At 39.5% G+C, this 23,167-nt stretch overlaps 1 protein-coding gene across 1 annotated transcript; it reads left to right on the forward strand.

Annotated features, from left to right (window-relative positions):
* The first annotated feature begins 16,804 nt into the window (after positions 1–16,804).
* On the forward strand, positions 16,805–21,640 carry LOC108136666. Its single transcript, XM_017257991.1, has 5 exons — positions 16,805–17,247; positions 17,545–18,780; positions 19,248–20,176; positions 20,524–20,890; positions 21,026–21,640. Exons 1-5 carry the CDS (start codon positions 17,121–17,123, stop codon positions 21,469–21,471), a joined length of 3,105 nt encoding a protein of 1,034 aa, XP_017113480.1. The 5' UTR covers positions 16,805–17,120; the 3' UTR covers positions 21,472–21,640.
* The last annotated feature ends 1,527 nt before the right edge of the window (positions 21,641–23,167 follow it).

Below are 23,167 nucleotides of genomic sequence, written 5' to 3' on the forward strand. Positions count from 1 at the left end.
CTTGCGAACTTCCGTCAAGTCGAGCTGCAACTAAATTCTCAATGGTTCTTTATCTCAATTTGGCACATTTTGGATTCGGGCGGAGAGCTCGTGGCTGTCGCAGCTGCCTGCCAACTACAGGACTCGAGTTCAGTTCAGCTCAGTTCAGCTCCTGTCAGCCCCAGCCTCAGAATCGGTCTCAGCTCGAGCCGTGCACAGACATACACTGACAGAAATTGTGAATTATTTTTTGGGGCATTGTGATCGACGAAATACACAAAGACGGCAAGAGCTATCTGCATTTTTTTTCTAAGGTTCTTAATCATTTTTATGAAATTTCGCATTATCATGTTTTTTGCAAAAATAGACCTTTAATAAAAATTTTCAGCAAGACAAATTTTTAGGCATTATTTCCCAGCATTTTAATACTAAACCCGACTTGTATTCGTTTTTAGGTTTTTATAAGTTTGGCAAATCGATTTTTTTTTATTTAAAGCCCATTACTTTTAATCTCAGTGTAGTGCTCCATGGTTAGCTTGTCTCACTCGCACTCTCTTTGCCTCTCTTTCTATAATGACCTTTGTTTTGATTTTATTATATACTTTTTGTTTCTTTTTTTTTCATTTTTTTTTTTTTTGAGTGGGCAGTGGGTTGAAGAAACACTGTGTCATTGTTGTTGCGGCAAATTGCGTGCGGCGCCTCAACGCAACTTTCAAGGATGCCACTTACCGCTCCCCTTCATCCTTTGCCCTTCGCCCACTTTGCTCCCAGCCTGTCAGTTAGCTAACGATGTTGCCCGTTTACCGTGTGTTCCAGTTGCCACGCCCCCAGCCTCCTCCCCTTCCACCCACCACCCACATCCTAGACCTGACTAAAGATCAACATTCGAGTGCTACAAAACTTTTGTCATTTACGCGCCGAAAATTTGCTCGCCTCATCCCAACAAAACCCAACTACCCATTCTTCTTACAGCCCCCCACACCACCTCCCCCTAAACCAGCCACGCCCCCTAGATGACCTCGCCGCCCCGTTACGTTCCGTTCCGTTTCGTTTCGTTCCCATAATTGAATTTCTGCTGCTGAAACTAAACACAAAAAATACATGACAAAGGAAAAAATCACTAGATGATAATGAAAATGAAATTACCTTATAGATCATATAGTTTTAAAATCTGGATAGACTATGAATGCATATCTACCAATAAATAATATCTTACTATTCTCAAATAATCAATTGCCAAAAATGTATAAAAATGTAATGACTTGTAGGAAACGTTTGGCTCTAAGAAATACAAATAAAGTGTTAACTTATCTCCGTTTAAATGTCATCTTGGATCACTTAACAAGATTGAGAAATGAAAGTACATACATGGTCTAACTTCAAGCTATTTTCAAGCCACAAGAAATTTCTTTTCAATATTTCTGAATAAATTTATGAAATATTCTCTGGATCCGTTGCATTGCAGGGTATCCAATGAGTGCCAAATACACCCACTCCCGGACTCTCGAAGATGGGAAACAAAAAAAAAAGCGGAACGGGAAAGAAGCGGGACGGGAGAAAAAAAAGTAGTGTAAAATTAAATGAAAAATAAACAATGAACATGGCGCAGTTGAATTGAATTGAAGAGCTCTGCTCTTGGCAAGCTTTGAACAGTGAACGAAAGAGATGGCAACATGGACCCGTGAAGGAGAGGGAAGATGGGGAGCTGAGCGAGAGGGGGCGATAGTCTGATGTGCGAATGTGGGAGGGGGGGCTGATTGTAGTGGCTCAGTTCTTGGCCTGGCATGTCCCGAACTCGTTTGTCTTTGCTTTACCCGGTTTTCGTTTTTAACACATGCGAGTTAAAAATGCTGACATGGTCATGTCAGTGGGTGGAGGGCGGGGCAGCGAGGGGGGCACACTGAGGAAAAAAGAAAGAATAAACGATCAAGAAGTCCATGTCAAAATATTGGATTCGGAAACGTACCGCTTTATTTTGTATGCCTTTAAATGAAAGTATTTCTAATCAGTATTTTTTGGCACCTCGTTGTTTAAAAAATAAATGTCAAATAGATAATAGCTTTCCAAAAATTGGTTTTTATTTATGTTACATTTATTTTTGTGGGTATAATGCCTTTGCCTTAAAGGTGTTTTAATTAGAGTACTGCGAGACTCTAGTATTTTGAAAATGAATCAGAAAAGTTAGATCTTTTAATTTTAAAGTTATGCGATTTCTTCTTAAATATATAGAGTGCATGTTTAAAAATAAAATATTATAAAACATGTTTAAACTTAACTAAAATTAAGTTGAATATTATTTAAATGTAGATCCTGTTGTCCTGCATTTTTTTGTTTGTGCTATTGCAGGGCTATTTCTATGAATTACAAGCGGCACACACACACACACATACATGGACGCCACTTTCCGCCATCTCGCTCTTACTGTGTGCCATTTCCGTTTCCGTTTTCCACTTTCCACTTGCTGGGTATTTAGTGTTGTCGCCCAGCCCCTGCGACCCCCTTGCATTTGCCACCCCATTTCCCCACCCCTTCGTGTAATTGTTGTACTTCGCTTGTACTTTCTGTTGTCGCCGTGATTTTGATATACCCCGCCCGGAACTTCCCGCTTTCCCAGCTAGGAAAAGCTTCATGCCACGTGTTTGACAAGGCAGCGATGAGCACTCGCTTGCAACCTAATTGAGTTTCCAGTTTTAAGCCCGTCCCGTGTGTGTTTGTGTGTTGCAAGTTGAGCCGGCTACCGACTCCTGCCTCTCCTGACTCTCCTGACCTCTGACCCCTGATCCCTCCTCACCTTCTCCACAAAGGAGTTTAGTAGGCTGACACACCGAAAATCCCATGCAATTCCCCAGAAAATTCCCGACCCAAAAGCGTCTCGCTTAATTAAAAGAAAAGCTGAAGGGAGAGGGCGCAGGTTGAGGAAAATTGTAACAGAAGTAATGATCCCGTTGGTATGTGAAACGGAAGCCATGGGTCTCGCTTACCAAAATAATCGTCCCGGCCCCAAAACGATGGCTAAACATGACGACAGTGGGTAAAAAAGCACAGGCGACAACTTGTCAGTATTGGTATTACAAAACTCAGAAGTGAATTTTAAAAAATCTCATTACAACAATAAAAATAGTATTTAAATACACATCATATATGCTATAAAAACCATATGGAAAGAAAAAATAAAACAATTACGAATACTTGCTTAAAAGTACATGGTTTCCTGCATATGAATACAAGTAAAATTCACTCCACTGTAAAATTTAATGGCCATCATTAATACGAGTGTGCACATATAATCGTAAAAATTTGTGCATCGTAAAGCGATTTGGAAAATCACAGTACCACCCCCACGTTTAACAATCAAAGGATATTTCTGCTTATCAGTTGGGGGGCCATAAAAAAGTTGAAAATTTTGTTTAGCTTGTTGCGGTTCTTTGCTAATTAAAAGCCGGCAAATCGGCGGGCATAAAAGTTGCTAATGAAAAGCTAATGGCTCAAGGAAAAGCGGTTAAGATGAGGGCCTGGCAAAATGCCTGCGAAACGGAAGTTTCGGGCCGGAGTTTAAAGAATCGATGACTCAAGTGTCCTGGTATCAGTTGTCTCTATTTTCCACCAGCTTTCCCCTTTTATCTCTGCATGTAACCATCTCCAATTTGGCACTTGAGTTGAAAAGTTGAAAACATCGGAGGAACAACGCACATCATTAATTCGAATTTTACGTAAAACTTTTTGCATTTCTCTTTATCCATCGCCCGGTTCTGTTTGCCTTCTTCCCTTTTTGCAGCCATCAAAGGTGACTAAATTGTTTCCCAGATGCTGATCAATGACAAGCAGGAACAATAAAAACCAGTGAGCTATAAAGAAAACTGGAATACTGACTAAAGAATGCCCAGCAATAATTTCCAGTTGCTTAATAAATCATTTTTTTTTTATTACAGAACTTTTAAGCTGCTTATAAGTTGTATAACTATATCTGTAACTATAACTTCAACTTTATTTTTCATTAAAAAAAATATGTATTAAATAAATTGTTCCTTATATTAAATTTAATTGAATCAATTTACAACATAGTAAAATTACAAACTTATTAATAGCTTAAGACTATGCACAATCGAGTTTTTTTATTTATAAGGCCCAATCACATCTTTACAGGGTAATTGAAAACCTTTGGCGCAAGCTTCACTTTGTGAAACTTTGCGCAAATAATTTGTGCAAAATTGTCGTCTGTCGTCTTCGTGGTAGAAGCAATAAAATCTTTGGGCCATATAAATACAACGAAAAACTCAAACTCAATGAAAAAGGGAAAGGAAAAGGAACAGAGAGAGGGAGGAAATAGGAACCGGGCAAGACAAAGGACTCTCATCGGTTGAGAGTCGAATCAAAAGTCAGCCTGGCGGCAAATCGAAGTGAAAGTTTGTCCTATGGGCAATAATGAAAGCTATTGACTGATGGGCATGGGGCGAACAAACATGCAAACTGCCATTAAAACTGACAAAAATTACAGAGGGTCTGAGGTGTTGAAAGGCAGTGGGGACCATCAGTGGACTGACAACAAAGTTTTCCTCCTCTTAATCAAAGGTAGAGTCACCATGGGAGTGGTACATTCAGATGGAAAGCCGCTGGGTGGTTGGACAACCTGTTGATCCATCATCGATCCCCTTTGATGACAGTGTCGTCCGGTCGAATAATTGGCGCCCAACGCGGGACAGGAAATTGCTCAAGGAAGCAGACGCCCGGCAGTCAACTTTTTCATGTCGAGACGGATTTTTACGACCTGAACATGAAGTTAACGCGAATGGTTTGACATATTCACCATTTACCAATGCCATTGCAATTGAAAGACGAAGAAGGACAGAGAAAAATTGCCCACACTTAAAACGAAGCGAAAAGACTGAAAAGTAAATAAAGTACTTTGAAAGGGGTTTTATAAAAGGATTACAGAAAGATCTGAAAGGAGAATGACTAAGAGCCTGAAACACGGTCTTTAAAATAAGAACATTAATAAATAATGCTTCCAAATTCTTGAATTTATTATTTTTAAGCTCAAAAAGACAAAATGTGCTTTAACTGTAAAAATAATAAAAAAAAGGGTTCGACATTTTGTTATACCTACAACTTAAAATAAGTAATACATTTTTGGGAAAAACTATATTATATTTTATAAAAATATTTTTAGACAAATTACTAAATACTGAACGTGGTAAACGTTTTGTTTAAAGGCCAGTGCTGATCGGCAGGATCAATTGCTGACAGCGGGAAAATGCCCCTGCTCATCCTCGTCCCTTTGGTAAATATCTTAGCCACCTCCATCATCATCATCAGAGTCAGCATCATTGCCAGCATTCTGGCCGCACCTGCGGGTGTGTCATAACTTTGTCAAGTGCCACTCAACACACACATGCACCCACGAAAGGCGCGAGGAGCCAGCAAAAGTGAAATCAAAGCTGCAGAAGTAAAGATGAAAAAAAAGGCAGCGGGGAGAACAAATTCGCGCCCAGTTCAAAAAATCGTTAAAAAAAAAAAAAAAAGGTGGGTTAACAGCAGCCAACCAACTGAGCAATGTCATGTGGAGCAGGCCCACAAATACAACAAAAGTGCCAGACAAAAGCAGCTGGGAAAGCGTGGAAAACGTGAAAAACGTGGAAAACGTTGTGGAAAGTGGCAAGCGACGAGGAGAAAATAAAAAACCAACAAAATGAGCATCTCGGCTCTTTCAAATGGAGTGTTATACATATTTACATATATGCGAGTGGCCAGAGTTTTGATAATGAATATATATTTTTGAAAAGAAGTGTGAAATGGAAATCTAAAATTTTGCATGTGTTTTATGCAGTTTTGTTTCAAAATTTACTGACTTGGTAGTTTGTCTATTTATGTTATGAATGATTATCATATATTTTAGCTTTTCACCCACTTTATTTCATTATTTATCTTTTAGTATAAAAATATTTATTTGCCTCTTTTTGGCTGTCAAATTTTTGTTTCAAAAAGCTCTTTTTTCTCTCTATTTGAACAATACAATACAATACTGCATAATTTAAGTGCATATAAAACATTTCTTTACAAATCAGCTCAAACAACCTATTTTAAATTCTTTCTATTACCTTATTCACTTCTGAACAAATATTTCCATCCTCTTGCCAAGACTTTAAACAATAAATAAATAAATCAAAGGCTTTTAATTTAATTTTTGAGGGCAACAGAGCCGAACCACACGCAGCTGAACTCTGACCCCCGCGTTTTCTGCTTCCTTGCTATAAAAAATGCGTGACACGCTGCGTATGCGTAACCTGGCCCAAGAAAACGAAAATACACAGGAGGTGAAAGCGAAATCAGTGGCATAAACTAAACGAGGGTAGGAAAGGTGGGAAAAGGGAGTAGCAGCAAGTCCTGCGGGGCAACTTCACTTTGACGCCTTTGTCAATTTGTTCACCTTCAGTCCGCCATTGAAGGACGAAGCCGGAGAAAAATAGGTAGGGAACACATACTTAGAAAAAAAAGATTAAGATTACACTTTATAAACTCCTCATTTAAAATAGAATAACATTTGTATAAGAACATTCAAACGTTTTTAAGCTTAGGTAAACAAATTTGTTGACAATATAAAACTCAAAATTCATTTTTTTTAAACAATAAGTTCTCAGGTCAAATAATTTATTATATTATCTGTTCTTTTTTTAAACAAACTATAATTAAACTCATTAAAACTGTTATAAAAAGTTATAAAATATTTTCGTTACTCTTTTTTGCAAACTTTTCAATTTGAAAACGGTTTTTTTGATGAGTGCAGGTTTTCCATGAAGTTCGGTACGTGCCACGCCTTTGTTGTTTCTGGTTTTCCCCTTATTTTCCTTTTTCCCTCCCGTTGAACTAACAGAGGCCGCCTTGTTGACTTTCCTATCAGGTGGCAATTTATTTAACTGCGTTTGCATTTAAAATTCGTCCCGAAAAGAAGTTCTCTGGGGGAAAATCCAGGTGGAGATTTTCGCCAAACTAAAGAACAGGCAGGCGAAAAGGAAAACGCGAGTGGCAGGTAATCCACGTTAACAGGTTAATGGATCTATTTACTTTTTTATAAACTTCGCGGGTCCCAGAAAATGCTAAGAAGCTGCTTACAGGACTTGTGGGGTTTTCATTTCCGCAGTGTTAGTGAAGTTAATATTAATAGATCGATTAGTTGAGCTGGGATGAAGGATAAGTTATTTTTAAAGTCAGATTTGTATAATTAGCTAATGAATATATTTAAATGGCAATTTAGTGCATTACTATATTGTATTCAAATTCAATGCGTTGTCATTTTCCTTTTCCTTAGAACAATATATATTGGCTCAACTTGTGGTCTTCTAAAGTGCCTTAAATTCAGTTAAAATTACACAAATATTATAAATGTAATTAGTGTTTCTTTAATCAAAACCTGTTGGTTAAACTGCTGACCGAAACGCCCTTTAGTTTTTGAAGTCAGGCCAGATTTCACCTACAGTTGGCAGCTTGCTCGTACATTTAGCTATCTGTTTATTTGATTGACTGACAGCAGCTGAGAGGGAGAGGGGGGGAGGGGTGTTCAGCTGATTGTAGGCCTCTCATTCAATGTATCCATGTGACTTCTGAACCGCCACACAAACGGAGAAAACACCCACACGCTCGCAGTCCTTTCGTCCTTTAGTCCTTTCGTAGGCATGACAAATGTCTGGGACATTTCGGCACACTTGTCAGGACTCAAAACCCAAAGCCCAAGGCCCAAAGCCCAAAGCCAATTCCCCCGTCACATCGGAACACACAGAAAAAAGGAACTTGCACAAAACAGCATGAAAAGTAACAGAAAAATGGGGAGAACTCAAAAAAAAAACCAAATAGATAGAAAGCACTTTGAATACTCTAACTAAACGATCTGCGGGCAAATATAGTTCTGAAAAATATCATATCTTGTAATACTATTTATACACATTACAAATAATATTACATCGATTTTAAAACAAATGTTTAATGGACGAAAAAAAAAAAATATATATATATATTTGAATAATACTTTATTATTTTTTAATCAGCATCAATATATTATTTTCATTCATTATTAATTACATTATTACTTAAGTAATACAAATGTTTTATCTGAGATGTATTTATATTTTTATTGTGGTTCTGAAAATTGAAATAAACTGCAATACATTAAACAATTTATAAGTTTGCTTAAACAAGTCAAATGCTATGCAGTAAAAATGAGTTCATCATTGAAAATGTCAATGGAAACCATTGAATTGTAGGTTTTCAGTAGTAACCCTTGAGATATATCCATTTCTAAGGGTATCCGAGCTCATGAACTAAAAGAGTTTCTCACATGCTGTTCTTTCGCCTGTCCTTTTGCCTACTTTTCCTACTTTTCTGATTCTTTCGTGCTGTATTTTTCCGGCTCCATTTCCTCGGCGGTTGCAGATTTTCGCATTCCGTTTGATTGTCCCCGGGGGAAAGAGTGGCAGAAAAGTTGCAACTTGTAGGCCGTTTTCTTGTTTTGTAGTGACTTGCTTAGAAATTAAAATTGTATTTTCCATTAATTTGCCCAGGTACTATAGGATACATTTAAACAGCGAATGACAGCGATTAGGGGTTCGGGTAGATGGGTTGGTTTTCTTAATAGCCATAACTTGGTCAAGCCATTCTCCCGCCTGTCATTTGGATCGTCATTATAGTCATTATCCCCATCTCCGGACTCTCTTTTGCAGTTGATTTTTATGCATTTTCCACGGCATTTTCTTGTGGAAGCGATGACGCTGCAAGCCGAAGGAGTCATTAGCCCGGGAAATATTGATGGCCGCCATTGACTAGCCATATATCACAAATTACCAAAGCACCAGCATCAGGGGGTTAAATGGATGGGGTTGAACTGGTCTGGTCTGGTCTGCTCTGGTCTGGGCTGGGCTGGGATGGGATGGGATGGGCGGACAATTTTAAGCCCCGGCAAAAGCGGAAGGCTAATTATTCAACGTCAATTGGCATAAATAATGCCAGAGAAAGTAGAACAGGAACAGGAGCCGGGATCACAAGGACAATCGATGCCTTATAGGGGGCCCCTTAGCCCCCTAATGCCCCCTACTATTAACCCGTGGCATAATTACGTGGATTGGCGTGGCCGAGAGGTGCAAGAATATGCAGCTCACCCACTCTCAGCATTATTAATTCATTGAAAAGTCCATCAAAGGGATAACGAAGGATGGGCTGGCCAGTGGGCGTGGCAAAAGCCTTCAATGTGTGCGTAATTGATGTTAGAGGCACGATGATGATTACGATGTTGATAATGTTGATGATGTTGATGATGTTGATGATGTTGATGCCGCCACTGCTGCTCCTTTCTGCATATTTTAGCTGCATGGCCAAAGTTTTGCGCTGAGCGGGATTGGATCTGACAGAAGGTCAAGGAAGACGGCCGATGCCTGACCTCGTTGCTACACTGGCAGAAAACACAACTGGAATTGCTTAATTACTTCCAAATAATATCAGTTTATTTTTAAATCTATAGCTTAATAGCAAAAAAGAGTCTTTTTTCTCTGCGTTTTCAAGCACTTAAAAATGTATATTTTCATTGCCAATTGTTTATTAGGGCTTTAAACATTTGTCAACAATTAAAGGTCGAACAAAATGGCATTAAAGGTATTTTTTGCCAATTCTCAAAAAAATCCCTATATATATATATAAATATAACAGACAAATTGAGATCGTTTTCATTGACAAAAAGGTAAAATAACGTTTAAAAAAATTGTATCTATGTATTATCGGTTCAATACAAATATATTTAACAAAATATATTGAAGAATACTTCTATTTTGGCGACTTAACCTTCCAAAGGTATAAATATGGTTACAAAGCAATTATGTATATATTGAAAACTAATATTTTTTGAGTGGAACCGCACCTGCAGAGCCCCTTTATCCTCGTTATTTTTCCCGCCTCTGGGGGCTTTAAACGTCGGCGCACTTAGCGGCCGCCTCGACGAGTTGTTAAAAATTTTATTTCTAAAGTGCTGGAAAATTGCCGAGCGCCCACTTGAATCGGCGAAGCCCCCCACCTCCCTGCCTCCACCTGCTTTAGCTGATTCCCAGCGAGAATTTTGGCCATGCCCCCGTCCACCAGCCACCCACCTTAACGCCCGCTGGCTTTCTGTACCCATCGCATGCCTGACCACAAAGAACTTTGTGCTCCAAAGTCGTTGCGGCAATCAAGTGATGGCGAGGCCAATGTGTTCAGCACTGAAAAAATATAAATAAAATTGCAAAGTTATCATAAGTTGTTTGTATAACCATGCCTGGTGGCTTTAGAGCATTTGTATATAGTTTGATTTAAACAAAAACCTATTAATATGTTTTAACAATCATAATTCCTTTTAAAACCAATAAATAACTATTTTTAGCTTTTTTGGTTTAAAGGGAAATCATATGTATATGATTTTACAATACAAATTCTTCTGGTTACACATATAAAACCAAAATAAAAATGTACATTTGCTTTATGTCAAAAAATATGATCATATTATAAAAACCAGCTCATTATAAAAACCAGCTCAAAACTGTAGCATGATTGTATTCACTTCATGTTTTAAGTTTACATCTTTTTCCTGAGTGCTTAGTGATTTGGATTGGTTCGGGCTGCGTATTTTCTGGTCTGGTCTAGATCGGGATGTGGATCTGGACGGGGTGGCCATGTGGCTAGTTGGATTGGATGTGCAGCCGCATCAGGAGCAACTCGGTTTCGTTTCGTTTCGTCCTGGGCCGCGCTTGACTTTCGTTTTCCCTTTTGGATTTCGCTCCAGCGAACTTTGGGATTTGTGATGTGTTGTAGGTGGCTGGAGTGGCATATCGGTTTCAAATAGCAATGAGATCGCAGACAAATCAAAAGCTTTTGAATGCCAAAGTGTTCTGAAGAATTCGACAATGCGAACTTTATAAGATAATTAGCTGATTTTGAAATTATTTGTAATGGCAACCTTTTTAAGAACTTAGTCATTTAATTGCTTTTAATAACAAGACTTAAGAACTTAGTTGATTTCTTGTATTTTTAAATAAAAACCTTAATTTGAAATATCAAACAATTTATCCGACACTTTTTGTGGGCCAAAGTTGATTTTATGTAGTTTAATTTTATGGCTAATAATAAAAAAACCATTTAAGATAAAATATAATGAAAGTAATTTATTTAACAAAGGTGATCTGTAAAATCGCTCAAACCCAAGAAAATCCGATTGCAAACTGAGCGAAAAGCCAAGGCATCCCCTGCTGGTTTTACTTTCACTTTGCCAACCAGTTTAGAGCAGTTTTGAGTGCTCGCTACGTTCATATTCATTTATCATTGATAAGAAACATAATCAAGGAAATGAATGAATGCCTGACTGGGCAAATGAATGAATGAGCGACTGCAGTGAGCCAGAGCGATGGACTGTGTTGTTGTTGTTGGGCTTCGGGCGTTGGGCATTGGGCGTTGGGCGTTTGGGGTTTTCCCGGGCTTTTCCTGGGCATTTCCCTGCTTTTTCCCCCTTTTGCCCAAAGTGAGTGCAGCGCTAAGCGCAGTTGACTTGCATCCCTGAGCTTGACTAACGCCATGTGGCAACTGTTTCCAAATCCCCCGCACATCATTCATCTCCATTTCGCAGCCATTCCGCGTTGCAGTGGCTTCGCCACATTGCCCCCGCTTTTCCCCCAGCATTTCCCTGTTCTTCTCCGCTTTTCACAGCTTTTTCCACATTCCTGTGCGGTTTTTTGTTCACCGCTATCGCTCTTTTGTCAAAAACTTGACAAGGTCTGGGCTAGAATCTCGTCCAGCTTAAAGAATCAGGAGAAGGGGTTGGCGGAAAGGGGCTTGTGGACCGCAGGATTCAGTTGATTGATCTTTATCACAGTTTTCACTTTCCTGTAATCCCATCGATTGCTTTTTTCCCGGCACATTTTGAGTATGGATGGCTGGACTTGCATTAGACAAATTAATAATAAAAAAAATTGATTAGCTAGTTTATTTTAATCAACAAAGCACTTTAAGGTTAGTTTTACTGCAATCTTATTTCTTTGTGACGAAATTTGAGTTTAAAATATTAGCTAAAATAAGCTTAAGATAGAATATTAATCAATTGTTATATATTTTCATTTTTACTTTTCACTTATTATTACTTCAATAACCAATACTCGAAAAAGCTCTGCATAATTAGCACAAAAAGTGGGCATTCCCATCGATTAACGATTAAGTACATCGATATGTTACAGATTATTCTACTGCTGCGTTAACTTCGCACCTGCAGCAACCAAAATTACCCGACCACGCCCACAATTATGCAATTGTACCGCCCACAAAATGCGCCAGCCCATGCTTAATTCATGAAAAGCGAAAGGGGGCAAAAAGGGGGCAGCAAAAGGGGTCACATGTGCCGCGAACTGGTTAAAAGTCAATTAGACTAATTGCCCAAATGCAATGATTGTCAATTTCAATGAGGCCACTGCACAAGGACGAAGGATGAGAGGGACAACGGTCCATTCCGGTCCTGTTTGTCACCTTTTTGGATGGCACTTGCTGCCACTCTCTTGTTCACCTGTCAAAAGGCAAAGAAGGTGGGTGGTGTTCCCATCATCACATCCATTCAAAATCATAACAAAGAACATCAACGGCAACGGCAACAGCAATAAACATAAAAAACCCAAGAAACAACGCTAAACAACGACCCAACAACTGCAAACATAAGCAGACTTAGCTGAAAGAAAGCTGACTGTAAGTAAAAAGGACGGGAAGCGGAAAATACTCAGTAGCTTAGGTGAGAAAAATCCAAAAAATATATAAATAAAGTATAAATGTCGCCAAATATGGCTTTTTTCTTTCCATAACACATTTAATCATTTTTTATATGTATGTAAAGTTTAAGATTTATCGTTTTCTTTTTCAAAATAATAATCATAAATGTTTAATATAGCTTCATTTTTAAAGTCCCTAAGGGACTAAAATATTCTTTATGAAATTATTAAATCGTCGAATTTTATTTGTAAAAAGTTTACAAAAATTATAATAATGTAAAGTAATAATATAATGTCGTTTCTTCATTAAGACGTTTTCTATACAAATATAAAAATGTCTATTAATACAACTATAAACTTAAAAAAGCAAAAACTAATTATACGAGTTCCTATTAAAATCAAAATATTTTTCATAATTTTTATACCCTTGCAGAGGGTATTATAATTTCAGTCAGAAGTTTGCAACGCAGTGAAGGAGACATCTCCGACCCTATAAAGTATATATATTCTTGATCAGCATCACTAGGCGAGTCGATCTAGCCATGTCCGTCTGTCCGTCTGTCCGTCCGTTTATATGCAAACTAGTCTCTCAGTTTTAAAGCTATCTGCATGAAACTTTCCCAAAAGTTGTCTTTCTATTGCAGGTAGTATATAAGTCGGAACGAGCCGGATCGGACGACTATAGCATATAGCTCCCATAGGAACAATCGGAAAAATAAAGGAAAAAAAATTATAACTTTGCTGTTTTTTAATTTTTTGTTTAGTTCTTCGACATTTAGTAATGGTTAAATATTTCCGATTTACGGTTTAAATTTCATCAAAATCGGACGACTATAGCATATAGCTCCCATAGGAACAATCGGAAAAATAAATGAAAAAAAATTATAACTTTTCTGTTTTTTAATGTTTTGTTTAGTTCTTCGACATTTAGTAATGGTTAAATATTTCCGATTTACGGTTTAAATTTTATCAAAATCGGACGACTATAGCATATAGCTCCCATAGGAACAATCGGAGAAATAAATGAAAAAAAATTATAACTTTTCTGTTTTTTAATTTTTTGTTTAGTTCTTCGACATATGGCAATGTTTAATTATTTCAGAATTATGGTTTAAATTTTATCAAAATCGGACGTCTATATCATATAGCTCCCATAGAACTAATAAAAATATATAAAATAACTATCTAATAATTGAGCTGCAAATCATCATAGCTTCACTGTTTTTCAGTATATACTGAAGTAAATCATAATTTAAATGTTTTCAAAAGTATTTAATTCATGCAATAGCTGCAAGGGTATATGAACTTCGGCTTGCCGAAGTTTGCTTTCTTTCTTGTTTTAAATTAAACATAAAGAAAAAAAGCAAACATAATTAATAAGTTTTACATTCTTTTTGTAATTTAATATTGTAGTTTAATGAAAATTAAAAGATAGCGAAAATGCTGGGTGGTCAGTAGTCTTCAGCTGGCCTAAAACAGAGTGATGGCAAAAAGTAGGGACAAGAAATTAGAGATGAAGAAGAACTGAAAAAGGACACTCGTAAACTTTGCACCTCACTTGCTAATGTGGCAGCTTACAGACAGAGAAAGCAAAACTGACAAAGGAGCTGCCCCCCCTCCCATTTTTTGCCTGCCACACATTTTTCGGGGTCTTCAAAATGGAAGGGGCGTTGCGAAAGTTTTGCACTCGAATTTTTTACTACTTTCATTTTTGTTTCGGGCTCTGTACGAGTGCGTGTACGTGTTTGTCTAAGCTGCAATTAGGAAGGTCAGAGGTGGCCCAAACAAAAAAAAAAATGGAATGGAAAAAGGAAAAAGAAAAAGTATGTGTCAATTAATTAACTTAATTTGGCCAAAACTTTTACAAACATCAGGAAAAAAAATGTTGTGCAAAAGTAAAAGTATGTTTAAAGACACTGTGAAAAGGCAGTTGAAAAATGCGTTGTTTTGTTTTACTAAAAACAAAAATTTAAAAACCTATTTTTTGTATTACCAACAAATTTAAGCTCTTGTCATTTTGTATACTTTAAAAAAAAATCTAATAACAATTAATCTAGGGTCCAACCAATCTGAAATCCTGTTAAAAACCCTTTTAAAGGTAGCCAAAATCCGAAATGAAAATGAATACCGAAATAGCTGAAAAAAGAAGCGGTGAAAATTGCTGAATACCAGAGGGGGTTTTACTAGGGTTAGTGGTCGATTTTGGCAATGCATAAATTACGCACTGTAATTGAATTAAAATGAATTTTTGCATTCGTGCGCACAGAATGCATTTAGCTGGGGATCTGATGCAGCTGCTCCGGATTTGGATCCGGGTCTGTGTGTCCGGCTCTGGGTCTCCGGGTTCGGTTTCCTGCTGTCCATACTTTCCCTCTCGATTTTGTGCATTTTGCGCACTTTTCGCCAGCGGTCCTGCCTGGATATTGGTGGTGCGGTGGGCAATGGCGATGGCGATGCGATGGGCGATGGCAAACAAGCAAACAACATCATCAATGAACTGGTCAACCAATGGACTCCTCATCCCCGCCACGTACGCACTCAACTGGGGAACCACTGCCACCTGACCATAGAAAAGCACTCGCAAAAAATCTGGGTTACTAAAAATGTTGAGTGAATTTTATTTAGTTCTTGATGGTGGCCTCTTTTGCCAATTTTTAAGTTTTGATTTCATTTTTAATAAACTTTTGCATTTAATACGAAACAGCTTCGTTAAAAAATCTAAAAAAAATTTTATTGTAATGTTGTTTTAATATTTAAAACGAAACTAAAAAATTAACACCTCTGCATTAAGGATTACTTTACACACTGATAAATAAAGTAAGGATAAATATTTTAAAAACTTTAGATAAAAACAAACAAAATAAAATTATGTTTTTTTAAAAACACCCTGTTTAAAAATACCTTAATAAAATATTTTTAAATTTTTAAAAGTAATAAGGAATCAACTTAAATCTTTAAAAAAAAAGTATTTTAAAATTATAATCCTCGAAATGTTAAGTTTTGTTTCTTTTAGTGTACTTATTGCAATTATTAGGATATTAAGAACCAATAAACTGCATAAAAAAGCTATTTATTAGCCATAATATTAATGACCCGCTTTACATAGTATTTTATTCGGAGTTTCAGTACTAGCCCAACCACATGGGCAGTGTAATTTTTTTGAGTGCACCCCATCGGGCGACCAGCATTCATTTTTCAGGCCAAACTTTGACAAATTGCTGCTGGCCAAGCTCAAAATCGAGCCATCCGATGGTTGGAGGGGGTAGCTAACAACGGGGTTGGAAAAGGTGACCCCGAACATCATCACATCACTGCGGCTAATTATTACATTTTTACCTTGACCACGCCCAGCGGACTGGACGAGGGGGCGGAACTGGGCGGTAGATGAAGGCACTTTGACAGCCGCTGATAAATCAATGTCAAATGGGTATTTACCGTGGGGGGGGGGAATGGAGATGATACCAGTAAGTGGTGGGGATTAGCAGCGTTGACTAACGAATGAGTGCATTATGTATGCCCGTTGTGGGCTAATTTGATTGAAACACACATAATTATACAACTAAGTTGGGGGCTTCGGACAAAGCGGATGGAACGTGTCGGGGATTACAGTAGTTTGAAATGGTATATCCGAGTACCTAAGCCCCGAAGGGAAATCAATCCCAAAGGAATTCATTGCATTCGATTCAGTACCACTTAAGTCTGTTTTCGGTTTGTTTTTAGATTACAGAGCTTTTTTACTCAACAAGAATAAGAGATAAATATATATTTGAAGAGAAAATATGCTACGAATACTTGTAACTTAAACTAACTATTTACAAATATTTGTATATCACATTGGATTATCCATTACGTAGACTACTTTATATACTTAATAGACATCTTAAAATCTTTCAAAGAGACCTCATGCCAATAACATATGTATAAGAATTATGCGTCTACGCCGATGGGTTTTATTGCATCCACCCGGTTTTTGTATAAATGTAAATTATATTCAAACATTTACAACAGTTTAAAAAGTGGAATCAATAAACGCAGGAAACCTCCATTGTTATGTCAAAATTGTGAGTCATCTGAGACTGAACGTTTATTTTTACTTGGCATTAACGTTAACGTTACTTGAAGTGTGCTTTTCAAAATACAGACAGATATAGACATTTCCACACACCGGCATGTTTTAGTACACCACAGTTAGTCACGTTTCTATAGATTTTCGCCAGCATTTTCCACGACATTCGTCCTAGAAAGAACAAAAATTCCCAGCACTTCAAGCACAAATTCAAATATCATATCCGATTTAGTGCATTTTCAAGCAAAATTAATTGAGTTCAAACCACCAATAATCCATTCGGACATACAAATTCTGGGAAGATACGAATTGGGATACCATTGACGATGAAACCCGACCAGCTGAACCGCCTGATCAAGGTCAATAGCCGAATGCAACCCTGGTTCTTGCGCAACACCAGCGAGCTCTACGAAAGTGCCATTCGGACATATTACGAGCGCGGCTACAGTTCTCGTAAGTCAATAATTTCATCGCATTTCCGACCCCATAAAGTATATAGGTTTTATTTAAATATTTAGAATTTACACAAAACGTGAAATTTAAACTTACATTTTGTTGTTCATATTTTTTTTTAAATTTGAAAGGCAGATCTAAGGGTTTTTTATATTTTTTAAATAGTATAGTCTTAAGCATTAAGCTAATTTGCAGTCTTTTGAATAGAAAATAATTGCAAACATATACAAATATACAAAAAATAAAAAATATATATAAATATAAAATAAAATAAAATATATATATCCACTTTCGCAGACAATCGGTACGCACGTCTGCGCACGGAGAATGTTGGTCCGCTGCGCCGGATCAAAAAGGCGGAGCCGGAGCCCAGTCCCGCCGACGTCTATCCGCGCAGTCATATTCTGCAGGCGGACCACGCGATCCACAGCAACTCCGGCCAACTGCTGCACACGATGATGCAGGCGAGCCGGCGGCGCTCCATGTCCTTTACGGCGGCTCGTCCCTACGCGGCCTACGGACAGTCCTCCGCCGCTCGGCGACGTGGCGGCAGTTCCAGTTGCTCCAGTGCGAGGAGCAGTGGCGGATCCTCATCCTCCCGCAACGAGTTCCCGGCTGGCCTGCACCGGAGCAGGGTAAAGAATAGGCGAAGAAAACAGCTGAAGGAGCAGGATGAGAAGGAAGAGCAGGAGCAAAAGCAGGAGCAGGAGCAGAAGCAGAAGCAGGAAGAAAGGGACATGGGTGTGATGTTCAGTGCCCGATCGATGAGCATGCCTGCCCACCTGCCACTGCCATCCGCAGCCGGGGGATCCGGCTTGGGATCCGGCTGGGGATGCGGCGCAACGATGCGGACCATGCCGCCGAGCAGGCAACACCACATGGTGGCCATGGCGAAGAGCTCGCTGGCCAAGCCCGTCCAGATACCGCGGGGCGATGGCGACAACCTAATGCCGGTGGATGCCGCCCTCAAGCGTCGCATTTCGGTGCTGAGTCACCTGGAGGCGGAGGGTGGTGGGGGTCGGTCCAGGGCCAGGACAGAACTGGGTCACCTGATGGCCACCGGAAACATCGCCACCAATGGCAGCTCCATCGACGGCGGCCAATCACCGTCGGAGTTGCGCTTCCGCTTCCAGACGCTGGGCGATCGCATCAAGCAGTTCGAGTACATCCAATTCGCCGATGGGGCCGTCGACACACAAGCCTTCAATCGGAGTCAGCGATGCCCCGGCGGCAGTGCCAGCGGTTCCACAAGGAGGCGCGTCGAGAACGTGCCACGCCCCTTGGAGGTGGGTCAGCAGCCGCGTCATCTCAGCTTCAACAATATTCTGAACGCCAATTTTCGGCAAAGGAGCCGCAGCTTAGAGCAACCGGATCAGTTGCTGGAAGCCATCGTGCCGCGACCCGTCACGCCCGTTTATCCGCTGGGATTTGGCGGAGCCGCACGAGGATCCAGCCTGGACAGCAGTTCGCGTACTAGCTTTTGGCCCAGCAGTTCAACAGTGACATTGTCAAGCACTTCAGGAGGGTATACAGGTATACTTAAAAGTACTTTTAATTAAGGCAATTAAATTCCCTTAAAAATTTGACTAAAGTATGCAATACAAACCTCCACATAATGCAATCCATCGGATTCACGGGCTTAGTTGCATACTTTTAGACACCTTATTAAGCGATTTCAAAAACATAGCATGTTTTAAAGTTCAGCTCACTGAGTTATGATTCCATTTAAATAATTTTTTAAAAATTGCCATAATCGAAAATATTATAGGCTGGGAGTTAAAACCCCTTAAAAAACATGTCTAAAAGTATGCAATAGAAAAAATATGGTCAATTATCGTATTGAATCCATCGGATTTATTGATATTGTGGCATACTTTTAGACACCACCCCATAGATTTCTATAATTAATCTGGTATAAATAATTTCTAATTATAAATATGTTCCTATTACCTTATCTAACACAAGATATTGTCCTTAAAAAATACTACCATTTCGCTTAGATACTTATGCAGAAGATTCGGGAAAAAGTTCGGTAAAACATTTTGGTCATTCAAAAAGTTCGGAAGAAAGTTTGGGTGCAAGTTTTGAAACCACTAGCAAAGTGGGAACACCGAAAGAAGAATGGTACAACCACCCAGGATCCCAGGCTGTGGAACCAAGTTTGGCAACAGCAGAAGCCACTGCGGTAAGAAATTCGAACACTAGTAAGGAAGACTATGGAAGCTCCTCTGGACCAGTATCGGGTACAGCTCCAGGAGCTAAATCACGCTCAGTCAAGGGATGTACTGCTGGCGAAACTTTGGGATCCTCGGCAGTAAATTCGGAACCCTGTAGAGCCACTTCCGGAGCCTCTTCCAAGGGCACTACGCAGGCCACCTCGGAAGCAGCGTCGGGAGGATCACATTCTGGATCACATTCTGGATCACTTTCTGGATCATATTCTGGCCAAGATGAGCCCAGTCGAGCCACATTGGCACCCGTGCGTCGTCTGCAATTGCAGCAGCGCATTGTTTACATGGAGCCCAAGGTGGATGATCCCATAGTCGCGGTCAAAGAGAATGCCGGGGAGAAGGTCACGGGCAGGGTCAAGGAAAAGGAGATGGAGGAGGAGAAGGTCAAGGTTAAGGTCAAGGGCCAGGTCAAGAAGAGAAAGCCGCTGGAGAAGCCGCTGGAGAAACCGCTGGAGAAGCCGCAGGACAAGCCGCAGGACAAGCCGCAGGACAAACCGCGGGTAACCAAGGTGACCACCAATCAGGTAAGCCGCTCAAGCCGTCGAGCCTTCTTCCAGACATCCGAAGACCCCTACCTTCCGGCCGGTAACCCGCCCAAAAAGTCGCCACCCGATCCGAAGCAGAAGCACGTGGACAGGACCTCAACGGCCGCCCATCTCAAAGGAGCCAATCAGCTGCTGGTAGCGAGTGCCTCGCAGGTATATCATTGTCAATAATCTTTTAAAATAGTTATCAACATTTTCATAAGCCATTTTATTGTTAAGCATCTTCTTGTTCTGTTTTTAATTAATTGTTTGCTTTTATTATTTAATGAATTGATTTTCGAAATAATTTTAACAACAATGACGTGAAACCCTGCGTATGAGTTTTTAATGCCAGATCAGAGTTATAAATATCACTCATACGCCGTGTGACTCATGCAATTTAATCCCCAATATTGTAAGAGAAATGTGTTAACTACATAATTGATTCCAACGACTTGGCTTTCCAATTTGATTTCGATTCTTCTTTATAAATTTATTCAAATATTTCGTATTCTCATCAGGTTTTGGCCTACAAGCGTGCCTTCCGCACCCAGCAGCAGATGCTCAAGGCGGAGATCCTGCACCAACAGGCTCAGCATCTGCAGCAATTTCGAAAAAACAAACCGGCAGAGATCGCTGCTTCCAGTAAAGAAACCACTAGACTGCAGAGCCACCGCGTTTCGATCCCGATCACCAATCGGTCGTCAACGAAGCGACCAATAGTCAGACGCAATGCAGTTTCCACTTCGGGCGGCAAAGCTTCCGCCACGAATGAAGGAGTATCCAAACCGGGGGCTAGAACTAAGGCCCCATCGGTAGCCAAGCCAGAAGCGAATGTATATGAACTGGGAGCGAAAGGACATAATGGATTACCGGCTAAGTCAGCAGGTAAGATGGTCTCTGATATTAAAAAAAAAAAACTAAATTGATTTCTACTTTGTTCTTTGTTTAAATAGCAAATACAATAGAATTAATTGATTTTATCTTTGCTTACCCATTGAAGTAAATTTGTTTTTTTTTCAGCTGCTCCCTCAACAACGGCAGCGAAGCGGACTGCGCAGCCGGCACTAAAAAAGGGAACCAAAACAACTAAAATAGGAGCGGTTTCAGGAGTTGCGAATGCAGGAGGAAGAGGAGGAGGAGGAGTAGGGGGAGGTGGGGCAACGGAATGGAAAGCGAAAATGGATGCGGCAGCCGCAGCAGCAGCAACAAAAATGCGGCGAACTGTGCCGGCGCTGGCAGCGCAGCAGCAGCACTCGCGTAACGGTAACTCGCTGCTCGGTTTTCGGCGCGAGAATAAAACGGTTAACCGTGCAGCGGCAGCGCTACTGCAGCGACGCGACGCAGACGAGTCGCTGCCGCAGTTGCAGTCGCAGTCGCCGTCGGCGTCGCTGTCAACGTCGCAGTCGCATTCGGCACAGCAGCGGCGTCAGTTTCATTTAAATCCGCCCTGGCGTCCCAGTTATTGAGTGTTTACTGCGCCTCGCATTTTGATATGACTCTAGTTATTGTCTCCGCCCCACATTTTTGTACTACGCTAGTAATTGTCCCAAGATGGAGCGTGAACAAAGAGAGGGTGATAAATCCATTGTAACGGTAATCACATGGCATTACAATAAAGACATTCTTTAAAAGGCATAACTTATTTTATAACGGGAACGTTTTTACGGTTGCAAAACATTAGCGTATACATATGTACATACATACACACATATATTCAACAAAAGCCTTGTGAAACCTTTTCTAAGATCGCTAGAACATATTTAAAAGTATTATTTTCCTACTACTCTACAGCTTTTTTTTATCTATTAAACAAAAGTCTTATGAAACTTTTTCTAAGATCGCTGTTGATTATTTTTTAGGCCCTTTTGATTTAAATCAAACCGGCATAAGATCGGGGAATGATAGAATCGGTTTTTAGAGTTTTTTTATTTGGCCCATAATCGGACAAATCAATTTAAATATAATAAAGAAATTAAATTATAATATATGACTAAATTGATAAAACAGAAAAGTAAAAGAGAGAAAGGTTTATGGATAACGAAAAGGAAGTAAAACTGCATGGGCTGCATAAAATGCAGACGTAAGCGAAATGGATAAAGCGGACAGCGGAAAACTGTGTTTGGAGTTGTACCGCAATGCTAATTTCGATACACAACAACTCACAGATACAGATACACGCAATACGGCACTTTCCCCGACTTTCCCCCACTGTTTTCCCGGTATCAACAACACAGCATTAATTTTTCATGCAGATTTAACCGTTACATGACAGGACCAACAACAAACGTTGTCGGCGGTACAGTGGTACCCAATGCAAAGGAAAGAAATATTTTTAAAAGTTACAAAATTAATTAATAAATTAATTAAAATATAATTATACTATGTGGGGTCTTTATTTGTATTTAAATATGTATGTTTTATGTTTTTTTTTAGCAACTAATAAATATTTTATGTATCTGATCTATTTGTGACATTTGGTTTTTAATTTTCCTAGTCTGCTTATTTTTTACAAAGTGACTTATATATTACTCAATAGTTTTGACCACTGTACCCCTGCACATCAATGTCAAACGGCCAAGATAAGCGTCGACAACAACAATAAAGAACCGAAGAAAACGCAGGAGACCGAATAGTCCAAAAAAAAAAAAAAAAAAAAAGAAAAGTGGGGAAAAAATAGTAGCGACAGCGACAAGAAAACGGCGACGACTTTTGTGGGTGGGAAACGTTGTGAGTTGGGAGTTATTTTCGGCAGATTGGAGGAGGATGGTTTTTGGCTTGTTGTCAGCCCTGCGAATTGCTGCCGCGCTCCTTGATAAATGATGATGCGTGCCACATGACTGGCCATATAAACGGACTCGGACTCGGACTCGGACTCCGGTTCCCCGGGAAGGAGCTGAAAAACCGAAGACACTGGCAGACAAATAGGCTCGGGCCCAGGACAAAGCAGTTGAGTTGAACATTTGAACCGGGCTAACTGGCTGACTGACTTGGCTGGAATAGATTGACAGATGTACAATGGTTGGCCAGAGGAGAAAGAAAAAGACAATGAAACGCTGGCGAACAACACATTTGCGGAACCACAAACAAATTGGCTGGCATTTGAGTCAAAATTAAGTTACTGTAAAGTTAAATCTTAAATTAATATTTCATATACAACTTATT

The sequence above is a fragment of the Drosophila elegans genome, unplaced genomic scaffold (assembly GCF_018152505.1).
Source record: "Drosophila elegans isolate 14027-0461.03 unplaced genomic scaffold, ASM1815250v1 contig_149, whole genome shotgun sequence".
NCBI classification, from domain to species: Eukaryota; Metazoa; Arthropoda; class Insecta; order Diptera; family Drosophilidae; genus Drosophila; species Drosophila elegans.